Raw genomic sequence first — 26,192 nt, 5'->3', positions numbered from 1 at the left:
CAAACAGAGCCGCTGGCAGGCCTGCCCTTGCTGCCTTAGCTCTCCTCTGGCGGGCAGCAGATGTCAAATGCCCAGCAGCTGAGGCTTCGCCAGCCTCCTCCCCTGGAATAGTTCAGGGGTAAGTCAGAAAATGACCAGCAGCCTCAAAACCTGGCTTTTTCTCGTGCATACCTTACAAGGGTATATTTGGCTGCCCTGGGTGTTAAATCTTCCACCCTCTTGCATTAGACAGAGAAATATAAATATACAGCCACAGGCGGCACACTCAGACGCGAGGATGAATGAACATTCATCAACCGCCAGTCACACACAAGCACACAATCAGAGTTACATGCGGGATCATACGCACGCCCCCCACACACAGTCACAACAGCCAGCCCCACAAAGACACTCCACCATGGCCCGATCACCACACACATTCACCCTGAGATCACACGATCACACGTCCACAGGCTCACACACAGACATGTACCCCACAATCACCGCAGAGTCACACAGGGGCACACAAGCCCACACACATTCAAGACCACAGCATGCTTCCCCCACCGGCCTCCCAGGCACCCCAGCCCCTGGGGCTTGTTGTGGTGCCGGCATTCTTCTGCGATTGAGTCAAAGACCTCCCCAGACAGGGTGGCTAAGTGGAAAAAGGAATCCAAGGAAGAACGCCTGAAGCTCAGGTCTGGGAAGGGGCCCAGCAGCTTCTCTCTTGGGGAGAAAGACGTCAGTGCTGGTTTGACCCTGACACTAGTGGGCTGAGGACGTGGGGGGAGGTATGTCTTGAAGTTGACAGAAGTGGGCTGAGTGGGGTGACAGGTGGAGCAGGGGAGAGACCCCAGGAAGCCTCAAAGGGTGGGGCAGAAAGGGGGGTTAAATATGGACTCAATGTGATAGGCGTAAACTCCTCCGCAGTTTTTTTTTTAAACTCCCCAGCCACCCAGCCCGTCCCCAGGCTCCAGGCTGTCCCCAAATGCGCGGGGTGCGGCCGTGAACTCTCCTCCCCGGCCGCGCCCTGCCCCGCCCTTCACGACAGCTGCGGGGGACAGCCCGGAGTGCCCTGAGGGTGGCTGCGGTCCTTCCCCTCCTGGGTGGGGACCAGAGGGCGCTGAGCGGCGGCGGACACCCCCAAACACTCGCGGGAGAGGGGTGCTGGGTCCCTTTGAGCAGCCCGCCCAACCCTGCCCCCACCCTCCCAGGCTGGACAGTGGAGGTGCTCCTTGGGGCTTCAGACCCTTCTCCCTCCCCCTGCAACGGGACCCCACGAAAGGAAGGGTGGGGAGAAGGTTCGGGAAGATCAGGGGGCTGGGAGGTTTGGAAAGGCCACTCCAGGCCCCAGTTCCCACTCCCGCCTCAGGCTGGTCCGGGAGGGGCAGACTCTCCCCGCCCCCAGGTCCGCGCGGCCGCTCCCTCCTCCCCCGGCAGGAGCCCCGGCCAAGTGGGCGCGCCCGGCCCGGGGCCGGCCGGGATCCGGTGTCGGCTGCAGCTGGCAGTGCGGCGGGCACGGGCGCCGGAGCGAGGGGCCTGCGGGCCCAGCTATTAATAACGCGGCCGCCAGCCCGGGGTCGCGTAGCCATGGCCAGCCGGGAGCCCCGGCGCGGCGGGGACGGCGCCGCCCAGGCCGCGAGGTAGGACCGTGCCGGGCCCGCGTCGCCGCCCCCCTGGGGAGGGAGTGCTGCTGGACGGGTTCCCTTTCCCCCCGACCGCGGGCGTCTTTCGCCTGCCTAGGGGTGGTGGTCCAGCTGGGGTGGGGCACTGGAGCCGCCTCGTGAGGGGACATCGGGGAGTCGGGCCGGCCCGGGGTCCTGGCACCTCCATTTGTCTGTGGCTTTTTATAATACCCCTCCCCTTCCCGGGGCTGCATGAGAGTTAACCCTTCCAGGCGAGTGGGCATCCACCGGTCAAGTGCCATTTGGCCAATAGCAGCCAAAGACACTTCTCGCTTGCCTTCATTCCTCCCTGCAAATGTCAGCTGGAGACGGAGGCCTCCCCTGCTGAATTGGCTGTGTGGAAGCCACTTGGTGCAAGGCTGGGCATCTGCCAGCAGCTTGAAGTTAAGAGTCTGTCAGGACTTGTTCTCTCCGGTCTGGCGTGGGATAGATGGGGGAAGGGTCCAGGGGCCCTCCCCACTATCCCTGCTGGCAGGGCACCGCTGATTAGTGGGGAAAGGGACCTGTGGCTGAGGGGTTTGGGGTGAGAGGCGAGTATTTCTGTCCCAGGTCATACTGTGGCTCTGAGACTTCCCAGTGTACCAAGAGGTGAGGGTGCAAATACACACCTCCCGACACCCCTTCACTGTCACACAGGGGCAAAAAGCTGAGCGGTCTTACACACACACACTCACCCATACTGCTGTCCACACCTACAGCTACACAGTCAGACACAGGACTCTTGCCTGCACAGTGTCACATGCACTCCCAGCCACATCCCTGAACAGGGTTGGAGAGCTCTGCCGTCCTCTGGGGACAGGGACAGAGTGGCAGAGGCAGGCTGCCCAGGGCCCAAGGAAGCTGGAGGTCAGGGGCCCCAGCTAAGCTGGCTTCCTCTCCTCTGATCCTCCTGTCATCTGCTTCTTTCCCTCCTCTCTCTGTTTAAAAGAGGCAGCTGCATGAGGGCAGCACCCAGCAGAGGCCTGGCACCATGGGTGGGGTGGCGGAAGCAATACGACGTGTGCTAGCAGCACAGCTTGGAGGTCAGGAGGCCTGGGTGCTACTTCCAGCTTTGCCATTCGACCTTGGGCAGATTTCCTCCTTGGAGTTCATCTGGTTTCTGCCTGTCTGCCGTTACAGAGCCCCACCCTAGTATATAGAGCAGAATGAGAACTCTGCTTGTCCTTAGGAAACTCACTATCAGGGAGACAGACACATGCACTTCTGTAACTGGAGCAATAAGTGTGAAGATGTGCTGCATACAGAGTATCCTGAGAACACAGATGGGGTTGTCTGGGAGATACTTTATGGAAGAGATTAAGTTTGAGCAGGGCTTGAAGGATGAGTACAAATTTGTTAGGTAGATAGAAGTATATTGTGGGCTGGGTGCCGTGGTTCACACCTGTAATCCCAGCACTTTGGGAGGCCAAGGTGGGCAGATCACCTGAGATCAGGAGTTCAAGACCAGCCCGGCCAACATAGTGAAACCCCGGTTCTACTAAAAATACAAAAAATTAGCCAGGCGTGGTGGCATATGCCTGTAATCCCAGCTACTTGGGAAGCTGAGGCAGGAGAATTGCTTGAACCCAGAAGTCAGAGGACATATCGTGACTGCTGTGTGCCAGGCTCTATTATATGTGCTGTAGTTATCTCTTTTGAACCTCACACCTATCCTAGGAGGGTGGTAAATACCACAGGCCTTCTCCAGCCTCCACCACTTACAACAGTTGTGGAACCTCGTGTGAGTTATTTACTCTGTGCTTTGGCTTCCTCATCTATTAAATGGGGATAATAGATGAGGATTCTTTTTTTCTTTTTTCTTTTGAGATAGTCTTGCTCTTGTTGCTCAGGCTGGAGGGCAATGGCGCAATCTCAGTTCACTGCAACCTCTGCCTCCCGGGTTCAAGTGATCCTCCTGCTTCAGCCTCCCGAGTAGCTGGGATTACAGGCACGTGCCACCATGCCCAGCTAATTTTTTTGTATTTTTAGTAGAGATGGAGTTTCACCATGTTGGCCAGGCTGGTCTCAAACTTCTGACCTCAGGTGATCCACCTGCCTTGGCCTCCCAAAGTCCTGGGATTACAGGCGTGAGCCACCACTCCCAGCCAATAGATGATGAGGATTCTATAAATGAGTGTTCATGTAAAATGCCTAGAATAATCTTGAACACAGTGAAGTCATTCCAAGGTGGGTGGCTCGGCAGGAGAATGATGAAAGGGCCGTCTGCTGGGAAAGCAGGGACTATTGAATATCAGAGTGGGTTTGGCTGACTGAGCAGGTGCATCCTTCCTGGCCCTGGCTCTAGGAGCTCTGCCTTCCCAGGTAGTACAGAGTTGTTCTCTCTTTAGGTGGTTTTGAGAAGCTGCATTTCTCAGCTGGACACTGTGGGCTAAGAGTAGGAGGTGTAAAAAGTTAATGCATGCTCTGGGATGTCAAGCATTGGGTGGGTTGCAGAAATAATGTGAGAGGCGGCTAACAAAGGTATGTTGGGGCCAGGCGCGGTGGCTCATGCCTGTAATCCCAGCACTTTGGGAGGCCGAGACGGGCGGATCAAAAGGTCAGGAGATCGAGACCATCCTGGCTAACCTGGTGAAACCCCGTCTCTACTAAAAAATACAAAAAAAAAACTAGCCGGGCAAGGTGGCGGGCGCCTGCAGTCCCAGCTACTCGGGAGGCTGAGGCAGGAGAATGGCGTAAATCCGGGAGGCGGAGCTTGCAGTGAGCTGAGATCCGGCCACTGGACTCCAGCCTGGGCGACAGAGCGAGACTCTGTCTCAAAAAAAAAAAAAAAAAACAAAAAAAAAAACAAAAAAAAACAAATAAAAATACAAAAAATTAGCCAGGCATGGTGGTGGGCACCTGTAATCCCAGCTACTCGAGAGGCTGAGGCAGAGAATTTCTTGAACCCGGGAGGCGGAGGTTGCAGTGAGCCGAGATTGTGCCACTGCACTCCAGCCTGGGCACCAGAGCAAGACTGTCTCAAAAAAAGAAAAAAAAAAAACGGTATGTTTGGGCCACATCTTTAAGGACCTTGAAACCATGCCTAGCAGTTTGGGTATTTATTGGTGAAGTGGAGCAATAGTTAACTCTGTGTTGTAGCAAGTTAACTGTGGTGGTGTAGAGAATAGATTGGGGTGAGGAGAGGAGGAAGTCCTTTTAGAAGACCAGGACAGAAGTGCCAGTGAGACATGATGACTTGGAGTGGGGCCCTGATAGTGGGATGCAGAAGAGGGGGATGGAGACTGTAGTCTTTCTAAGATAGAAAGGTTACTTTTTGGCCAGGTGTGGTGACTCATGCCTATAATCCCAGCACTTTGGGAGGCCGAGGCAGGTGCATGAGGTCAGGAGATTGAGACTATCCTGGCCAACATGGTGAAACCCTGTCTCTACTAAATATACAAAAATCATCCGGGCGTAGTGGTGTGCACCTATAGTCTCAGCTACTCAGGAGGCTGAGGCAGGAGAATCACTTGAACCCAGGAGGCGGAGGTTGCAGTGAGCTGAGATCACGCCACTGCACTCTAGCCTGGGCGACAGAGTGAGACTCCATCTCAAAAAGAAAAAGAAAAGAAAGGACACTTCTTAGTGAACTGGCTATACAGGGGAGGGAAAGAGCTGTTTGAAGATTTCTTGCCTATGGCCGGATGTGGTGGCTCATGCCTATAATCCCAGCACTTTGGGAGGTCTAGGTGGGAGGATCGCTTAAGCTCAGGAGTTTGAGACCAGCCTGAGCAATATAGTGAGACTTCATCTCTACAAAAAGTTAAAAAATTAGTGGGTGTGGTGCTACATGCCTGTAGTCCTAGCTACCCAGGAGGGAGACAGGAGGATGGCTTGAGCCAGGGAGGTTGAGGCTGCAGTGAGCTATGATCACGCCACTGTACTCAGGCCTGGGCGACAGAAGGAGACTCCATCTAAAAAACAAACAAACAAACAAAATACCAGAGACAGGAAAGACCAAAGCCATTTGCATTTGTGCGGCAAAGCAGCAAGAGAGCACTCCCCACTGGGAACTGACTGAGCTGGCAGCTGGGTCAAAGAGCTCAGATGTCGGAATGATAGAATCTGACTTCAAGAGCCTTTGACAGGCTAGAAGGGTGGGCCAGTTCTAACAAGATGAACTTTTACAGAAACAAGAAATGTTGCTTCCAAGCACTTGGTATAAAAAACTTTTTTTTTTTGAGACATAGTCTCGCTCTTTCGCCTAGGCTGGAGTGCACTGGTGCGATCTCGGCTCACTGCAAGCTCCTCCGCCTCCTGGGTTCATACCATTCTTCTGCCTCAGCCTCCCCAGTAGCTGGGACTACAGGCGCCTGCCACCGTGCCCAGCTAATTTTTTTTTTTTTTTTTTTGTATTTTTAGTAGAGACAGGGTTTCACCGTGTTAGCCAAGCTGGTCTCGATTTCCTGACCTTGTGATCCACCTGCCTCAGCCTCCCAAAGTGCTGGGATTACCGGCGTGAGCCACTGTGCCCGACCTGCTTTTTTTCGTTGAGATGGAGTCCTTGCCTGTCGCCCAGGCTGTGGTGTGATCTCGGCTCACTGCAACCTCTAACTCCCATGTTCAAGCCATTCTTGTGCCTCAGCCTCCTGAGTAGCTGAGATTACAGGCATGCACCACCATGCCCTGTTAAGTTTTATATTTTTAGTAGAGACAGGGTTTCACCATGTTGGCCAGGCTGGTCTCGAACTCGCGACCTCAGGTGATCCACCCGTCTTGGCCTCCCAAAGTGCTGGGATAACAGGTGTGAGCCACCTTGCCTGGCCCTGGAGCACTGCTTTTGATACCCATCCCAATTTCTAGCTCTTGGGGAACTTAAGAATAAAGGTAAATTAAAAAAAAAAAATCCTCAAGAGAGTGACAGTCTGAAAGGTGTCACTTGTGTCACAAGGATATGACACAAATGAAGGGGGTGCTGGAAACCTGGACATGTTTGGAATAACAAAGATAAGCTGGTTTTTTTTTGTTTTTTTTTTTAGACAGGGTCTCTGTTGCCCAGACTAGAGTGCAGAGAAGTGCAATCACGGCTTACCACAGCCTCAACCTCCCAAGCTCAGGTGATTCTCCCACCACAGCCTCCCGAGTATCTGGGACTACAGGTGTGCGCCATCATGCCCAGCTAATTTTTTGTATTTTTTTGTAGAGATGGGGTTTTGCCATGTTTGTTGCCCACGCTGGCCTCAAACTCCTGGACTCAAGAGGTCTTGGCCTCCCAAAGTGCTGGGATTATAGACATGAGCCACTGCACTTGACCATGGTTATTTTTTATTTTATTTATTTATTTTTTGAGATGGAGTCTTGCTCTGTCGCCCAGGCTGGAGTGCAGTGGTGCGATCTCGGCTCACTGCAAGCTCCGCCTCCCGGGTTCACGCCATTCTCCTGCCTCAGCCTCCGGAGTAGCTGGGACTACGGGCGCCCGCCACTACGCCTGGCTAATTTTTTGTATTTTTTAGTAGAGACGGGGTTTCACTGTGTTAGCCAGGATGGTCTTGATCTCCTGACCTCGTGATCCACCCGCCTCGGCCTCCCAGAGTGCTGGGATTACAGTTGTAAGCCACTTCGCCTGGCCTTTTTTTTTTTTTGAGACGGAGTTTCGCTCTTGTTGCTCAGGCTGGAGTGCAATGGTATAATCTCGTCTCACTGCAAACTCCGCCTCCCGGGTTCAAGAGATTCTCCTGCCTCAGCCTCCCGAGTATCTGGGATTACAGACATGCACCACCACGCCTGGCTAATTTTGTATTTTTAGTAGAGATGGGATTTCTCCATGTTGGTCAGGCTGGTCTTGAACTCCCAACCTCAGGTGATCCACCTGCTTTGGCCTCCCAGAGTGCTGAGATTACAGGTGTGAGCCACCGCACCTGGCTGACCATGGTTATCTTTAAGTGTTTAGACAACTTACATAGAAAAGAAGGTTGAAATATCTGATCCTAGAAGGGAAGGAAGTATCAGGTAAATCCAGCGGCTAAAAGTTATAAGGAAGGGCTGAGTGTGGTGGCTCAATGCCTGTAATCCCAACACTTTGGGAGGCTGAAGAAGGCGGATCACTTGAGGTCAGGAGTTTGAGACCAGCCTGGCCAAAACATGGTAAAACCCCATCTCTACTAAAAATACAAAAATTAGCTGAGTGTGGTGGCACATGTCTGTAGTCCCAGCTACTTGGGAGGCGGAGGCTGAAATGGCACCACTGCACTCCAGCCTGGGTGGCGGAGCAAGTCTCCATCTGAAACAAAAAAAAAGTTAAAACGAAGGTTTTAATCTCAACATTATAATTTTATTAAAACTGGGTTGGGCGCGGTGGCTCACGCCTATAATCTCAGCACTTTAGGAGGCCAAGGCGGGCAGATCACGAGGTCAGGAGTTTGAAATCAGCCTGACTAACATGGTGAAACCCCATCTGCACTAAAAATACAAAAATTAACCGGGCATGGTGGTGTGCACCTGTAATCCCAGCTACTCAGGAGGCTGAGGCAGGAGAATCACTTGAACCTGGGAGGCAGAAGTTGCAGTGAGCCAAGATCGCACCACCGCACTCCAGCCTGGAGACAGAGCAAGACTCCGTCCCCCACCAAAAAAAAAAAAAAAATGGTGTGGTGGTGCTACTTGGGAGGCTGAGGCAAGAGAATCGCATGAACCAGGGGGCAGAGGTTGCAGTGAGCCAAGATTGCACCACTGCCCTCCAGCCTTGGCAACAGAGTGGGACTCCATCTCAAAGAAAAAAAAAAATTATTATAATTGTGGAACAAACAGTGGTGCCTCGGGTATCTGAAGTCCTTGGAGCTGCATAAGCAGAGACCATATGGTGATGTCGCTGGGAGGCTGGCAGGGGATCTACACAGTGGTTGGGTGTGTGGAGGGGTGGATTGACAGACTGGAGGGAGCAGACGAGTGGCTGCTGACATCTAAGAACCTGGGGTAGTCTAGGCCCGTGGCTGCTGGTTCCAGGATTGCACCATCCTGGGATTGTGGCTGCCCTTTCACTTTCAATCATTTCTTTTGCAGGAAAACAAGAGCAGAAGCCAATTATCCTCTTCCAGAGAACTCTGACTCCCTAAATGAGGCAGAAGCCTTGAACCCAGAAGTTACTCTATCTTCAGAGGGGTACTTAAACCTCGAAGACATTCTCTACCTGGAGGACACAGGGGACCTTGATGAGACACTCTATGTGCAAGAGACGGAGAAGCCAGAGGAGGCCCTGTATATTGAAGAGGCCATGCAGCCAGATGAGGCTCTGCATGGGGAGGAGCCTGGGAATCCAGAGGAGACAGTGAGTGTGGAGGAAACCATGGAGCCAGATTGGATGCAGTTTGTGGAGGGGCCCGTGGAGCCAGGAAAGCCCACAAACCCAGAGCAGGTTGTTCATGAGGGAGACACAGTCACAAGGGCGGAGAAATCTAACCCTGAGGAGAGCCTCAGAGCCGAGCCGAGCCCCAGCATGGAGGAGAACCTGAGCATAGAGGACCTGGAATTGCTAGAAGGGCGTTTCCAGCAGTGTGTCCAAGCTGTGGCCCAGCTGGAAGAGGAGAGGGATCAGCTCATCCATGAGCTTGTATTGCTCCGGGAACCAGCCCTGCAGGAGGTACAGCAGGTCCATCAGGACATCCTGGCTGCCTACAAGCTCCATGCCCAAGCAGAGCTGGAGAGAGATGGCCTAAGGGAGGAGATCCGGCTGGTCAAGCAGAAGCTTTTCAAGGTGACGAAGGAATGTGTGGCCTACCAATACCAACTGGAGTGCCGCCAGCAGGACGTGGCTCAGTTTGCCGATTTCCGGGAAGTGCTGACTACGAGGGCAACCCAACTCTCAGAGGATCTGGCCCAGCTCCGGGATGCCTATCAGAAGCAGAAGGAGCAGTTGCGGCAACAACTAGAAGCCCCTCCAAGCCAGAGGGATGGGCGCTTTCTCCAGGAAAGCCGGCGACTCTCTGCCCAGTTTGAAAATCTCATGGCAGAGAGCCGCCAGGGCCTGGAGGAGGAGTATGAGCCTCAGCTCCTGCGGCTCCTAGAGAGGAAAGAAGCTGGGACCAAAGCTCTGCAGAAAACCCAGGCTGAGATCCAGGAGATGAAGGAGGCTCTGAGACCCCTGCAAGCAGAGGCCCGGCAGCTCCACCTGCAAAACAGGAACCTGGAAGACCAGATCGCACTTGTGAGGCAAAAACGAGATGAAGAGGTTCAGCAGTACAGGGTAGGCCCATTGGACATGAAAGGAACTGATGTCTTTTAACCTGGGGAAAGAGTGGCCAGAGTCCAAGGTCTTTGGGGCTGAAGGATAGTGTCACATGTAGGAGCAAAAATGTTGTTCTTTGGGGCCATGCAATTCTTTTCTCCATTCTTCATTCATTCGGGCCCATGCTAGGGACTAAACGTTATCTGCGCTCTGGGTTTTTCTTTCTTTCTTTTTTTTTTTTTTTGAGAGTCTCAGTCTTGCTCTGTCTCCCAGGCTGGAGTGCAGTGGCATGATCTCTCAGCTCACTACAAGTTCTGCCTCCCGGGTTCATGCCATTCTCCTGCCTCAGCCTCCTGAGTAGCTGGGACTACAGGCGCCCGCCACCATGCCCGGCTATTTTTTTGTATTTTTAGTAGAGACAGGGTTTCACCGTGTTAGCCAGATGGTCTCGATCTCCTGACCTCGTGATCCACCTGCCTCAGCCTCCCAAAGTGCTGGGATTACAGGCGTGAGCCACCGCGCCCGGCCAGCACTCTGTGTTTTTTTGTGACAGGGTCTTGCTGTCACTTAGGCTGATGCAGTGGCATGATCACAGCTCACTGCAGCCTCGACCTCTCAGGTTCAAGCGATCCTCCCACCTCACCCTCTTGAGTAGCTGGGACTACAGTCATGCACCACCATGCCCAGCTAATTTTTTCTTTTTTGAGACAGGTGCAGTCTTGGGGGCTCACTGCAGCCTCAACCTCCTGGGCTCAAGCAATCCTCCTGCCTTAGCGCCCCCAAGCAGCTGGGACTACAAGTGTGTGCCACCACACCTGGCTAATTTTTTCTAGAGACAGGGTTTCACCATGTGCCCCAGGCTGGGTTTGAACTCCTGAGCTCAAGCTATCCGCCTGCCTTGGCCTCCCAAAGAGCTAGGATTATAGGTGTGAGCCACTGCGGCCGGCCAATTTTTGTATTTTTTGTAGACAGGGTTTTGCTCTGTTGCCCAGGCTGGTCTTGAAATTATGGGCTCAAGTACTTTTAATGGCAAAAGCTGCAATTAATTTTGCACCAACCTTAATAGAATCCTCTAATCTTCATTTTCCTTTTATGTGCATTTGTCCCCATCTCTCTTGCATTCAAGTTATTTCTGATTAAGTGTGAGCCAGTTCTAATCCCTTTTTAGAACAGAGTGGGATATAAATACTAAGTGAATAAACAATTACGTAGTCCCTCCTAGACTGTGGACTTTCAGAAGGTTGTCGTTCTATTACTCTGTGCTACTCAAGGCTCAGAGCACATGTGCTGCGGGGCACTAATGAGAAGACTGTAGTGTGGTGCTCTAAGCAGTGTTTTAATCTTTTGGAACACTGATTCCTTTGGATAAACTTAAAAATCTATGTCCTCCCACAGATTTTGATATGCCATTAAAGGAACAAGTTTCCCTGTTGAAATGGCTGCATTCACTTCACTGAAGATTTTGTCAAGCTTTCTGTAGTTTGTATTGTGGGAGCACACGCCTGTAATCCCAGCACTTTGGTTGGGAGGCTGAGGTGGGTGGATCACAAGGTCAGTAGTTTGAGACAAGCATAGCCAATATGGTGAAACCCCATCTCTACTAAAAATACAAAAATTAGGGGGGCATGGTGGCACGTGCCAGCTACTTGGGAGGCTGAGGCAGGAGAATCGCTTGAACCCGGGAGACGGAGGTTGCAATGAGTTGAGATTGTGCCACTGCATTCCAGCCTAGGTAACAAAGTGAGACTCTGTCTCAAAAAAAAAAAAAAAAAAAAAAAAAAAAAAAAAAAAAAAAAAAAAAAAGAAAGAAAAGAAAAATGAAAACACTGTGGTTTTTGGGGTCATAATACTGAATGTTTTTTATTTTATTCATTTATTTATTTTTGAGATGGAGGTTTGCTCTTTCACCTAGGCTGGAGTGCACTGGAGCAATCTCAGCTCACTGCAAACTCCGCCTTCTGGGTTCAAGTAATTCTCTTGTTTCAGCCTCCTGAGTTGCTGGGACTACAGGTGCCTGCCATTGCGCCCAGCTAATTTTTTGTATGTTAGTAGAGATGGGGTTTCATCATGTCACCCAGGGTGGTCTCAAACTCCTGAGCTTAGACAGTCCACCCGCCTTGGCCTCCCAATTATTTTTACAGAGTCTTACTCTGTCACACAGGCTGGAGTGCAGTGGCACGATCTCAGATCACTGCAACCTCTGCCTCCTGGGTTCAAGCAATCCTCCTGCCTCAGCCTCCCAAGTCGCTGGGATTACAGGCCTGTGCCACCATGCCCAGCTAATTTGTGTATTTTAGTAGAGATGGGGTTTCACCATGTTGGTCAAGCTGGTCTCGAACTCCTGACCTCCAGTGATCCACTGGCCTTAGCCTCCCAAAGTGTTGGGATTACAGGGGTAAGCCACTGTGCCCGGCCGTAATACTGTTTTTAAACTCTTCATACTCCCCTTACCCCATTTTTAAAAAATTGTTCACAATCTAGTGAAAAGTCATTTATTTAGCATCAATACTATCCTTAATAGCCAGTACTCAGAGTATTAATGTATTAATGAGATACAACATTAATAATTGTATCTCAGGGTAGAAAGTAACAGGCGATTTATGAGAGGTGCAGGTAAAATGGCTGTGGGATAGATGATGATGATGATGATGATTATTATTATTATTGTTTTCTGAGACGGTGTCTTGCGCTCTTGCCCAGGCTGGAGTGCAGTGGCGCGATCTCGGCTCACTGCAACCTCCACCTCCTGGGTTCGCACCATTCTCCTGCCTCAGTTTCCCGAGTAGATGGGATTGCAGGTGCCTGACACCACGCCCAGCTAATTTTTTTTATTTTTAGCACCGTGTTAGCCAGGATGGTCTCAATCTCCTGACCTTGTGATCCGCCCATCTCGGCCTCCCAAAGTGCTGGGATTACAGGCGTGAGCCACCGCACCCAGCCGGGATAGATTATTTTTAGCCACTGGCTAAATCAGAGAACTCTTCATTAAAAAAGAGGTGAAATTTGAGCTAGGTATGAAAGTATAGGGACAATCTAGACCAGTGCTGCCCAACAGAAATATAATGCAAGTCACATAAATAATCATAAACTTTCTAATAGCCACATTAAAATACGCAAAGATTCAGCTGAGCTAAACCCGAGGGGAGCAGGGGAGAAAATACATAGGTAAAAAAAATTATAATGTATTTTATCAACATACCTGAAATATAATTAGTAACTTGGCTGCAGGTAAAAAACTTGAGTTTTGTACTTTATTCAGTAGACTGCTGCATCATTAAAGGGATTTAATCAGGGAAGTAACATGATTGCCTTACTACTTTTTTTTTTCTTTCCTGAGATGGAGTCTGCCTCTGTCACCCATACTGGAGTGCAGTGGCACGATCTCCGCTTGCTGCAACCTCTGCTTCCCAGGTTCAAGCGATTCTCCTGCCTCAGCCTCCCAAGTAACTGGGATTACAGGCGCCTGCCACCATACCTGGCTAATTTTTTTTTTTTTTTTTTTTTTTTTTTTTTTTAAGTCAGTGTCTTGCTCTATCACCTAGGCTGGAGTGCAATAATGCGATCTCGGCTCACTGCAACCTCCACCTTCTGGGTTCAAGCAATTCTCCTGCCTCAGTCTCCCGAGTAGCTGGGACTATAGGTGCACACTGCCACGCCCAGCTAATTTTGTGTTTTTTTTTTTTTGAGGAGTCTTGCTCTGTCACCCAGGCTGGAGTGCAGTGGCGTGATCTGGGCTCACTGCAACCCCTGCCTCCTGGGTTCAAGCGATTTTCCTGCCTCAGCCTCCTGAGTAGCTGGGACTACAGGTGCGTAACACCATGGCTGGCTAATTTTTTGTATTTTTAGTAGAGATGGGGTTTCACCATGTTAGCCAGGATGGTCTTGATCTCCTGACCTCATGATCCACCCACCTCAGCTCCCCAAAGTACTAGGATTATAGGTGTGAGCCACTGAGCCCGGCCAATTTTTTGTATTTTAGTAGGGACGGGGTTTCACCGTGTTGCCCAGGCTGGTCTTGAACTCCTGAGCTCAGGTAGTCTGCCCGCTTCAGCCTCCCAAAGTGCTGGGATTACAGGCATGAGTTACCGGGCCTGGTCCTAATTTCTATATTTTTGGTAGAGATGAGGTTTTACCACGTTAGCCAGCTGGTCTCAAACTCCTGACCTCAGGTGATCATCCTGGCTTGGCCTCCCAAAGTGCTGGGATTACAGGCTTGAGCCACTGCCTGCCTCTCTTTTTTTTTTTTGGAGATGGAGTCTTGCTCTGTCTCCCAGGCTAGAGTGCAGTGGCATGATCTTGGCTCACCGAAATCTCCGCCTCCCGGGTCAAGCGATTCTTCCGCCTCAGCCTTCTAACTGGGATTACAGGTGCCCGCCATCATGTCCCGCTAATTTTTGTATTTTTACAAAATACACCCGCCTCGGCCTCCCAATGTGCTGGGATTACAAGAAGTACTGGTGCAGGATGTAAAGTGGGCTAGAGATACAGAGCAATGGAGAATTATTAGAAAGCTACTCTAAGGAAGAGGTTAAGATGGTTTCAGATTTGATGATTTGTGCATCTTTCCAAGGATCGTTTTCCAAAGATAATCTTATGACACAAAGTTTTTAAAAAAATATTCAGAAGTCTGTTTGTCTATCTAATCTCTATCAAATCAATCTTTCTATTGATAGGAAGTCTTGGTCTTCCTGCCTCAGCCTCCCAAGTTGCTGAGATTACAGGTGTGAGCCACCTTGTCTGGCCTGAAACACTCTTGGTAGTATAATAGCTTCTCTTGTTGCTATACCATCATTAAAGTAGGAATCAAGGTCTGAAGGACCTAATTTTTCTTTCTGAAATGGCTTCCTAAACTGTTTGCTAAATTTCTATTTCATCAACTTACTTTTTGTTTTGTTTTCGAGACAGAGTCTCGCTCTGTTGCTAGGCTGGAGTGCAGTGGCATGATCTTGGCTCACTGCAACCTCTGCCTCCTGGGTTCAAGAGATTCTCCTGCCTCAGCCTCCCGAGTAGTTGGGACTGCAGGCTCACGCCACCACACCCAGCTAATTTTTGTATTTTCAGTAGAGATGGGTTTCACCATGTTGGCCAGGACGGTTTACGATCTCCTCACCTCGTGATCCACCCGCCTCGGCCTCCCAAAGTGCTGGGATTACAGGCATGAGCCACTGCGCCCAGACCATCAGCTTACTTAAGGGTGTCCCTTTAATCCTTAGGCTGTACTCCACTCTTAACGATGGCAAAGTTTGCCTCTGTCATCACCTTCATCATCAATTCATTCAAGTTTCTAAGTGCCTAACTACTCTGGACCAGGCAGTGAGCTAAGTGCTGGCAATACCAATTAGAAATAGTATGTGGCCGGGCGCAGTGGATCACGAAGTCAGGAGTTCAAGACCAGCCTGGCCAAGATGGTGAAATCCCATCTCTGCTAGAACTACAAAAAAAAATTAGCCAGGTGTGGTGGTAGGCGCCTGTAATACCAGCTACTCGGGAGGCTGAGGCAGAATAGCTTGAACCTGGGTGGCAGAGGTTGCAGTGAGCTGAGATTGTGCCACTGCACTCTAGCCTGGGTGATAGTCACTCACCTCAAAAAAAAAAAAAAAAAAAAAAAAAAAAAAAAAGCTGGGCACGGTGGCTCACGCGCCTGTAATCTCAGCACTTTGGGAGGCCAAGGCGGGCGGATCACAAGGTCAAGAGATGGAGACCATCCTGGCCAACATGGTGAAACCCCGTCTCTACTAAAAAATACAAAAATTAGCTGGGTGTGGTGGCAGGTGCCTGTATTCCCAGCTTCTCGGGATGAGGCAGGAGAATCACATGAACCTGGGAGGCAGAGGTTGTAGTGAGCTGAGATTGTGCCACTGTGCTCCAGCTGGGCAAGAGCAAGACTCCGTCTCAGAAAAGAAAAAAGAAATTGTGTGTGTGTGTGTTGGGGGGTGGGGGTAACGCTCCTGCCCTCAAAGAGTTTGTACTCCAGAGGCCAGGCTCGGTGGCCCATGCCTGTTATCCCAGCACTTTGGGAGGCAGAGGAGAGTGGATCATGAGGTCAGGAGATCGAGACCACCTGGCTAACTCGGTGAAACCCTGTCTAGCTAAAAATACAAAAAAAATTAGCCAAGAGTGGTGGTGCATGCCTCTAATTCCAGCTACTCAGGGACTGAGGCAGGAGAATCGCTTGAACCCACAAGGTGGAGGTTGAGATCGTGCCACTGCATTCTAGCCTGGGCCAGAGACTCTGTCTTAAAAAAAAAAAAGTTTGTACTCCAGAATGAGGCATAACAGATAAAATGAATGTATTTCATAAAATCTAAGCACTGTTTTTTTTTGAGATGGAGTCTCACTCTGTCGCCCGGGCTGGAGTGTGGGGGCCTGATCTCAGCTCACTGCAACCTCCGGCTCCCAGGTTCAAGTGATTCTCCTGCCTCAGCCTCCCTAATAGCTGGGATTACAGGCACCCGCCACCATGCCTAGCTTATTTTTTGTGTTTTTAGTAGAGACTGGGTTTCACCATGTTGGCCAGGCTGGTCTCGAACTCCTGACCTCAGGTGATCCGCCTGCCTCGGCCTCCCAAAATGCTGGGATTACAGGAACGAGCCACCATGCCTGGCCAGTTTTATGTATTCTTTAGACCAGTGGTTTCCAAAACTAAAGTTTTCTCTAAAGCTATGGACCTTCTCCCCCAGAGAATTGTACGTAGAATGCCAATATATACACCAGGTAAAAGTGAGTTATTCTCTAACTGGAAAGTACCAAGGGCCCTCCAATTTGGCCATCTTTTGGGGTTGCACAGAAAAGTCTGAGAACCACTAAAAAGCCTATTACCTTGAGTATGAGCTCTAAGCCAACAGCAAATCCTAGCTCTATCACTAAGTTGGAAACTTTGGACAAATTACTTAAGCTCTGTGGCTCAGCACCCTCACATGAAACATGAGATTAATAATACTCCCATATCCATAGGATTGCAACGAATGAACTAGTAAGCCACTTTCCCACAATTCCATGACTATACATTGACTAGACCTCTTCTTCGCCTTTAACTCTTACTCATCCTTTAAACCCGTTTCCCTTCTTCCTGGTTTCCCGACAGGTAACCCTCCTGTTTTCACAGCACCTGTTACTTCATACTATTGCTGTAGCAGTTTCACTTCTGAGTTGGGGAATGTATCCTTTCTGTCTTTGGCCTATGTAGAAAATTAAAACTGGGAATGCTGTCAATGCAAGTGCTGGGGCAACTGTAGACAGACATGTACTGGCCCTTGAGAAGTTAGTATGTAGGTTAGAAGGTGGCAAAAAACAAGGGACTGTTTGTCTAGGTGAAAGAAGTGGCAGGAACACAGGCAGAGATCGATCTGAGTTGGTCCGGGTAGAGTAGTGCTATCACTGCAAGCCACAGATGTCATTTTAAATGTTCTGGTAGCTCTATTAAAAAAAAGAAACAGGTGAAATTAACTTCAATGCATTTTATTTAACCCAACACATATTTCAACATGTAATCAGTATCAAATATTGACGTATTTTACATTCTTTTTGTGTGCTGTCTTAGAAATCTGCTGTGTATTTTACACTTACATCACATCTCAATTGAGACTAGTCATATTTCAAATGAGTCATACGTGACTAGTGGCTTCGGTACTAGTAGTCCAGGGCTAGAGGAAAATGTTCATATGGAAGAGTAACAGAGGTTCAAGTTGGAGGTAGGGGTCAAAGTAGAGGGGGTCTGAATGCCACTAAATAAAGTGGAAAGCCTTTGAAGGACTGTGCATTGACTGGAAAGTTAATCTAGTGGTTAACACAGGATTAAGAGAGACCATCCTTAATGCCACTGTAGCGATCCTTTCTTCATTTCATTGAGGCTGCTGCACTCTGTCACAGCTTATCACTGGTGGTGCAGACTGCTTTTCCAAGCATGCACTTTTGTGCCTTAACAACAGGTCTGGTATGTAGTGAGGACTGAGAAATCAGGATAGCAGTATGCAGATGCTTCCCTCTTTAGACGACACACTCTTAGGCATGGCTGGGCACTAAAAAAGGTCCTTGGACAATGTTGGTGAAAGCTGAGATTCAGCCGGAGTATCAAACAGTGCAGGCTGACGTGCCACAGGTACGACGTCAAGTATGACTCAGAGGACAAATTATCTAGATCCTTTTCATAATAGCATTTACCCCAACTGGACTCCTTAGTATTCTTTTTTTTTTTTGAGACGGAGTCTCGCGCTGTGTCACCCAGGCTGGAGTGCAGTGGCGCGATCTCGGCTCACTGCAAGCTCCGCCTCCCAGGTTCAGGCCATTCTCCTGCCTCTGCCTCCGAGTAGCTGGGACTACAGGCGCCCGCCACCACGCCCGGCTAGTTTTTTGTATTTTTAGTAGAGACGGGGTTTCACCATGTTAGCCAGGATGGTCTCGATCTCCTGACCTCGTGATCCGCCCGCCTCGGCCTCCCAAAGTGCTGGGATTACAGGCTTGAGCCACCGCGCCCGGCCCTTAGTATTCTTTAAAATGAGGTAAAGTTACTCTCCCTTTAAAAGATACCAACTTCACCCATTCCTCTCTTCCCGACTCCCTCCCGCCTCCTTAAGGATCCATGCCAGCTAGCAGGTAAACCAGAGACTGACTTGCTGACATCTTCCTTACCTTATTCCTCAGGTATATATCCTAGGCAGGGACAATTTACAGAATGCATCCCAACCTGGTTTTGTAAGAATAAGAAAATTATCTGAGGGCTCCCAAGGGTCTCCTGTGCATACCATCTTCATCTTCCAACTTAGAACAACTAAAGAAATTCAGTCTTTTTGTGTAATGAAAAAAGGATGGGCTGGGCACAGTGGCTCACACCTGTGATCCCAGCACTTTGGGAGACCAAGGTGGGAGGATTGCTTGAGCCCAGGAACAAGACCAGCCTGGGCAACATAGCGAGACCCTGTCTCTATAAAAAAAATAAATAAGAAGAAAAAAGGATGCACGAAATTAACAACTAGGATAGCCAACACCCTCACTAAAGCATCAATTTCCACATGATGTTAAGGTAAGTACCAAGTAGAAGTATCTCTGACTTTAAGGAGCTTTAGACACAAAAACTTTTCCTTAAACAAGCCATTTATTTTCTAAACATGGACTTCCACTAGTTGTGTAACTCTCTTAGAATTCTAGCCAATATTTAATAATTGTTGCCATACTTTAAGTAGTATATATATATATAATATATATTTATTTATTTATTTTGAGACGGAGTCTCGCTCTGTCGCCCAGGCTTGGAGTGCAGTGGCCGGATCTCAGCTCACTGCAAGCTCCGCCTCCCGGGTTCACGCCATTCTCCTGCCTCAGCCTCCCGAGTAGCTGGGACTACAGGCGCCTGCCACCTCACCCGGCTAGTTTTTTGTATTTTTTTAGTAGAGACGGGGTTTCACCGTGTTAGCCAGGATAGTCTCGATCTCCTGACCTTGTGATCCGCCCGTCTCTGCCTCCCAAAGTGCTGGGATTACAGGCTTGAGCCACCGCGCCCGGCCAAGTAGTATATTATTAAAAACTACCAGTTATCTTAAACTTGCACATGGAGGGAGAAGTATATGAAACTCTCAGTTCACTAACTAGACCAAAATCCTCCTCAATGACACTAAGGTTTTAATACTAAAAAGTCCCCATCACCCTCCCAGGAGTCTATTAAGCTGTGGTTAACAGACAAGATTCCTTTTAGGTCACCATTTTCAAAAGCATTGTCACTTTTTTTTCCGAGACCAACCTCTCTGAACCTCTGTTTCGTAACCTATCATATAAATGCTGCTCAATACTGCTACGAAGATTAAACAATGAACAAAAAAGTGTTTTATTTAGAGTGGACAATGTCAGGTTTTTATTGTTTGGCTCATTAGAAATGTTCTTGGCCATCTCATGCAGGAACAGCTGGAGGAAATGGAAGAACGCCAAAGGCAGTTAAGAAGTGGGGTGCAAGTCCAGCAACAGAAGAACAAAGAGATGGAACAGCTAAGGCTCAGTCTTGCTGAAGAGCTCTCTACTTATAAGTCAGTTTCTGCTGCTACACAAATCTCATCTAACACTGGCTGAGGGGATGGTGGAAGGGCTTAGGGAAAATTTTACTTTAGAGTCAAAAACAAGGATTTGGGAAATGATTTTCAAATTGTGCTTATCCACAAACACATGGAAAACGGCTCTCTTCTTTTAAAGGGCTATGCTACCCAAGAGCCTGGAACAGGCTGATGCTCCCACTTCTCAGGCAGGTGGAATGGAAACACAGTCTCAAGGTGATCTTTGTGGAGAGAAGAGTGGTGTTTGCATTGTTACTGCTTTCCTAACAATACTAATTAATGTCTTAAAAACAACAGGCCGGGCGGGGTGGCTCATGCCTGTAATCCTAGGACTTTGGGAGGCCGAGGTGGGCAGATCATGAGGTCAGGAGTTCAAGACCAGCCTGGCCAAAATGGTGAAACCCCATCTCTACTAAAATACAAAACTTAGCTGGGCATAGTGGGCATAATCCCAGCTACTCAGGAGGCCAAGGCAGGAGAATTGTTTGAACCGGGAGGCAGAGGTTGCAGTGAGTCAAGATCACAATACTGCACTCCAACCTGGACAAGAGTGAGATTCTGTCTCAAAAAACAAAACAAAACAAAAACCCAAAAAACAACAACAAAAAAACCCTTAAGTGTGTGCCTAATGACAAGGGGATAACAAAAACCTCCAAAATGCCTGGGTCGGGCATTCAGAGTTCATTTGGAATGTTTCAGTTTCTAGGAGGACTCAAAATATGCCCTGATTATCACCACGAATTCTGTGGCATCTAGGCTTTGGGCATCTTGTTTCCTCACCCTACCCTACCCACCTGCTATTCTCAGTTTTCCTTACAATAGCAGGGAAGGCAGTTGTGCTATCAAAAATAACAAACATATCTATCCATTAATTTCCTTATTTAATATTCAAAGGCTGTGGTTTTGGGTAGAAGCAGAGATGTTCATATTACACAGACTTACCTTTTTTTTTCTTTTTTTCGAGATGGAGTCTTGCTCTATTGCCAGGCTGGATTCAGTGGTGTGACCTCTGCCTCCCGAGTTCAAGTGATTCCCCTACCTCAGCCTCCCAAGTAGCTGGGATTACAGGCACGCACCACCATGCCTGGCTAATTTTTTGTATTTTAGTAGAGACGGGGTTTCACCATGTTGGCCAAGATGGTCTCGATCTCCTGACCTCGTGATGCACTCGCCTCGGCCTCCTAAAGTGCTAGATTATAGGTGTAAGCCACCGTGCCTGGCCCACACAGACTTACTTTTAGACACTGACAAAACTGAAGGCATCTTTCTGACCAATCACCTATTCAGGATCCCTCCCCAAATGTTTTACTAGTATATTCTCATAAAAGTTCTAGAGTCCCTTAAAGAAACTAAGGATAAAAGTCCGTGTCAAGTTGTATATTATACAGATGCCTATATATTTTATTTATTTCCTAAACTTACATCAAATTCACAAGTAACTTTCTTTTTTTTTTGAGACAGAGTCTCGCTCCACCCAAGCTGGATGGAGTGCAGTGACTCGGTCTCGGCTCACTATAACCTCTGCCTCCTGAGTAGCTGGGACTAGAGGTGTGTGCCACCATGGCCGGCTAATTTTTGTATTTTTAGTAGAGATGGGGTTTCACCATCTTGGCCAGGCTGGTCTTGAACTCCTGACCCTGTGATCCACCTGCCTCAGCCTCTCAAAGTGCTGGGATGACAGGCATGAACCACTGTGCCTGGCCCACAAGTAACTACTGTTGCTTTTTCTAATTTTCTAGGATATTATTATTTTTCAAAATTTCTTTTTAGTAGAGATGGTGGGTCTTGCTATGTTGCCCAGGCTGGAGTAGTGGCACGATCTTGGCTCACTGCAACTCCGTCTCTTGGGTTCAAGCAATACTCCTGCCTCAGCCTGCTAAGCAGCTGGGATTACAGGCATGAGCCACCACACCCAGTCTTGAGGATTTTCTTAAACTGTGTTTGAATCCACATGACTGATAATATGCCTAATGTTTGTGAAATTATAACCTTGCAATTGAAGTCAATGATCTGTTAGCTATCTTTGTGTGGATCAGATTAAAAGTACAATCTGGAAAAGACAATGACTAATCCAAAGAAATGAAACTAAAGAATTTCAGGCATTGTAATTATACCTGTGGAAGTTAACGTACCAGAGAAAACGTTTAAGTATCCCTCCCATCACCATCACATAGGTTACCATTCACTCTATTTCACAAACAGGAGGCATCCAAATATTTGCTAGGGGAAAGTCATCCCTGATCATCCATAAATCACACTGTAACCTCTCCTCAACAAAGCCTGCAGTAACTAAACCTCAGAAGTTCATTGTTACAAACTGTTTCTTTTTCTTTCAACCTTACAGGGGCTGTTTAGAAATATATGGCCAAATCTGTAACCCAGAAACAGCAAAAAACTTCTTAGCAAAGGATCACTAAGTACCCTCTGGACGTTCTCTTCCAAACAGACAAGAGTGCCAGGAACTTGGCAAGCATTTCATCCTGTGGAAGTTGCAAATACTGGCTGACCTGCTTAAAAAGATTGTAGAGTTTGCTGGAGGCAGAACACCAGTCAACTCTTTGCTGGATTCTATTTCATCTGCTGTTGATACTGATCTTAACACACCACGGAAAGGAAAAATGAGCCTCCTATCTTCCAGCAGCAACCCTCACACATGCACTGAGTAAAGGATGAACGTATGGACGCATCTTGGAGTATTTTAAAGAATGTATCTTGCTTTGTGTTGACCCAAACCAAAAACATTTTTGAGGGGCACATGTGGGGTCAAAAAAATAGCCAATTTCCATTACATGGATTTACAATTTCCATTCTTTTGTGCCATGAGTGTTAGAATTTAAATGAATACTTTTACAAAGTTTACTTTTTGCTAAAGGATATCCTGACCCATATTGTCTACTCTTAAAATTGTGTCAAGTTAATATTCATTATACTCTAAAACAACTAGACTTGAAGAAAAGAAACCAATTGAGATTTGAATCCAATGGTTAATGCTATTCAGATTTTCCCAAGGATCTTACCTCATCAAAGTGGTTTTGGGTCAGAATGATCTACTCAGTTAAAAAACAACAACAAAAAACTAAGTGGAAAAAAACAGGCATTTTATCTGGTTATTGCATCTGGTGATAAGAGGCTTTCAAAGCTTATTATTTCTAACCTCTAAGTAAAGGCCCCAGTGAAAAACATACTGGGGAGACAAAACCTCTTTCTGAGAAAAGGTTCAAGCACCTTTTCCAAATTTAAATTTTGCCTTAAATTCTCTCTACCACACTGCCTTTGACACTCTTGAAAGTCCATGTAGTTCTCTAGAGATTGACTTCAAAGAAACGTTACCTTATCAAAGACTAATCTGTGCCACCTCTGATTCAGTGTTTTATGTCTTTCACTTTCCCTGTCAAGGAGTAAAGCTCTTTTCTACAGCTCTGGGACTATTATATTTAATTCTGCTCTTGATAGTCAAAGACCACGGAAAACAACTGTCATCTGAAGGACTCTTCTAGAAGCCAGAGACTGGTGTTTGATGGATGTTTTATACTAAATAAAACCCATCAGCATGGGGTTATGTAGAAAAGCAATTTATTCCATTTTAAGCACTTACACAGTTAGTCATGGAGAGTAACAGGCCTGCTGGTGAAACAGGTCACCCAAAATGGAGATGGCATCAAACTAGTGGTCAAGGACTAACTCCTAAAAAAAAGGAACTCTTATCAAGGATTAATTTAATTTTTAAAACAAATACAAGTTATTGATTCACTCTTCTCAACTTGACAGTCTGCCTGTGGTGTAACTGTCAGGTAAAAACATACATCTTTACAACTTGGTGGTCCCAAGTTAAAAAAAACAACAACAACAAAAAACACACCATTTCACAGACAGGAAAGAAACAACATGAAAACAGCTGAAGAAATACACTAACGAGCAAAAATATATGAATATATGGGGAAAGAGGAACATGTAGTTTTGACTTAACTGAGGAAACCAAGAGGAAACTGGTCTACATATGAAAATGTGCATCCTGGAAAGTCAGGTGTCAAGATTTTCGAGTAGGAATCTATATGACTTGAATCTCCCCTATTTCCTGAATAAAAGTGACATCTTTCAGTATTTATACTTCATGGCTCAGACACCTACCTCATTTGGCTCTATTCCTTACTCACTCTAGCTTTTACTTAAATGAGTCTGAAAAACTTGGGGATATATAGCATAAGAAGAAAAATAATCACACATAATATTCCCCCTTCTGTAGCTACTTTAGACCTGGGTTACTAGAAAATTCCTGAAGAAAATTTCAACGTTAAGTTTGTGGCTTTGCTGAATCAAGCCCCCCCATTAATGTTTAGAAAACACCCACTGTTTGGGCTAATAGCATTATTGGTGGTACCTATTATATAGAGGGATAGCTGAACAAAGTCTGTCTCAAAACCAGTGTTAAATCACTCTCAGGGTTGAGAAGAAAAAAGGGGAGTCTAAAATCACAAGAAGTAAAGACATATCTAGGACCCTTGTCCTTCTGGATCCACGCTTCCTTCAGGGTCTTCATCATTATAAATGTTCTCTGCCTGCCCAAAAACAAGAAAAAGAATTTAGTAAACATGAAGACTTCTTCTAAAACTCAAGGTTTCAACAACAGATTAAGCCAGGAAACCAGACAGTAAATACTTTATAGGTTTTGGGCCACACAGTCTGTGTTATAACTATTCAACTCTGTTGGATGAAAGCATCCGGAGACAACCTATAATGGGTAATGAAGTATTAATTAGCATGACCATGTTCCAGTAAAAACAGGCAGGTGGTCCACAGGCCCCTGATTAGGACATTCCCACAAAACTGAAGTGTGGATACTATTTGTCTTGATAGCCAACATTCTTGAGTTCTTTAACCAGGCATTATTATTTTTCTTTCCTTTTGAGATGGAGTCTTGCTCTGTCTCCCAGGCTGGAGTGCAGTGGCACCATCTCGGCTCACTGCAACCTCCGCCTCCCAGGTTCAAGCAATTCTCTTGCCTCAGTTTCCCGAGTAGCTAGGATTACAGGCGCATGCCACTATGCCTGGCTAATTTTTGTATTTTTAGTAGAGATGGGGTTTCACCATGTTGGCCAGACTGGTCTCGAATTCCTGATCTCAGGTGATCTGCCTGCCTCGGCTTCCCAAAGTTCTAGGATTACAGGCGTGAGCCACTGTGCCTGGCCTAACCAGACATTATTAATAGCCCAAAAGGAAGCAATCCAAATATTCATCAACTAATAACATGGATACATGATATATCCAATCCATATGATGGAATATTATTTGGCAATAAAAAAGCCAGTGAGGCCAGGTGCAGTGGCTTATGCCTGCAATCCCAGCACTTGGGAAGCCGAGGCAGATGGATTACTTGAGGTCATGAGTTCGAGATCAGCCTGACCAACATGGCGAAACTGCATCTCTACTACAAATACAAAAATCAGCCAGGTGTGGGGGTGCACACCTGTGGTCCCAGCTACTTGGGAGGCTGAGGCATGAGAGAATTGATTGAACCTGGGAGGTGGTGGTTGTAGTGAGCCAAGATTGCACCACTGCACTCCAGCCTGGGTGGCAAAGCGGGACTGTGTGCCAAAAGAAAAAAAAAAATTCACATACTTTATGATTTTATTTATATAAGGTGTCCAGGCCAGGTGTGGTGGCTCACGCCTGTAATCCCAGCACTTTGGGAGGTCAAGGCGGGCGTATCATCTGAGGTCAGTTCAAGACCAACCTGGTTAACATGGTGAAATCTCCGTCTCCACTAAAAATATAAAAATTAGCCGGGCGTGGTGACAAGCGCCTGTAATCCCAGCTATCTGGGAGGCTAAGGCATCAGGCAGGAGAATTGCTTGAACACAGGAGGTGGAGGTTGCAGTGAGCCGAGATCACTGCACTGCAGCCTGGGAGTGAGACTTCGTCTAAAAAAAAGGTGTCCAAACCAGGCAAATCCATAGCTTCTTGGCTGCCTAGGGCTGGGGGACTAGGAGTGTGGGGAAAAGAGAGATCAGACTGTTACTGTGTCTATATAGAAAGAAGTAGACGTAAGAGACTCCATGTATCTGAGATGCTGTTGATCTGTGACTCTACCCCCAACCTTGTCCTTGCAATAGACATGTGCTGTGGAGACTCAAGTTTTAACGGATTTTGGGCTTTGCAGGGTGTTCTTTGTTAAACAAGTGCCTGAAGGCATCATGCTAGAGAAAAGTCATCACCACTCTCTTAATCTCAAGTACCCAGGGACACGTACACTGCCAAAAGGTACACTGCCAAAAGGTCGCAGGGACCTTTGCCTAGGAAAGCTAGGTATTGTCCAAGGCTTTTCCCCATGTGATAGTCTGAAATATGGCCTCG

General features: G+C 47.8%; 2 protein-coding genes across 4 annotated transcripts in view; one reads left to right on the top strand and one right to left on the bottom strand.

The window, feature by feature from the left end:
* The first annotated feature begins 1,463 nt into the window (after window positions 1–1,463).
* SYNC (syncoilin, intermediate filament protein) lies at window positions 1,464–23,948 on the top strand. Of its 3 annotated transcripts, XM_003891521.4 has the most exons (5): window positions 1,464–1,622; window positions 8,643–9,822; window positions 19,693–19,817; window positions 19,981–20,057; window positions 22,186–23,948. In XM_003891521.4, exons 1-5 carry the CDS (start codon window positions 1,570–1,572, stop codon window positions 22,194–22,196), a joined length of 1,446 nt encoding a protein of 481 aa, XP_003891570.1. In that variant the 5' UTR covers window positions 1,464–1,569; the 3' UTR covers window positions 22,197–23,948. The 3 variants fall into 3 exon arrangements, with proteins under 3 accessions (XP_003891570.1, XP_003891571.1, XP_021794724.1); XM_003891522.4 differs by lacking the exon at window positions 19,981–20,057; XM_021939032.1 differs by lacking the exon at window positions 22,186–23,948 and having other exon boundaries at window positions 19,981–21,337.
* Window positions 23,397–26,192, bottom strand: part of RBBP4 (RB binding protein 4, chromatin remodeling factor) — a 30,676-nt gene continuing 27,880 nt past the window's right edge. Inside the window, exon 12 of the mRNA XM_031666696.1 lies at window positions 23,397–24,397. Within this exon, the coding sequence (XP_031522556.1) occupies window positions 24,332–24,397 (66 nt within the window). The 3' untranslated portion in view covers window positions 23,397–24,331. The remainder of the gene's footprint in view (window positions 24,398–26,192) is intronic.

Source organism: Papio anubis, chromosome 1 (assembly GCF_008728515.1).
Source record: "Papio anubis isolate 15944 chromosome 1, Panubis1.0, whole genome shotgun sequence".
In the NCBI taxonomy this organism is placed as follows: Eukaryota; Metazoa; Chordata; class Mammalia; order Primates; family Cercopithecidae; genus Papio; species Papio anubis.
Note: the sequence above shows the minus strand (reverse complement) of the source record. Positions and strands in the feature narration are given on the sequence as shown.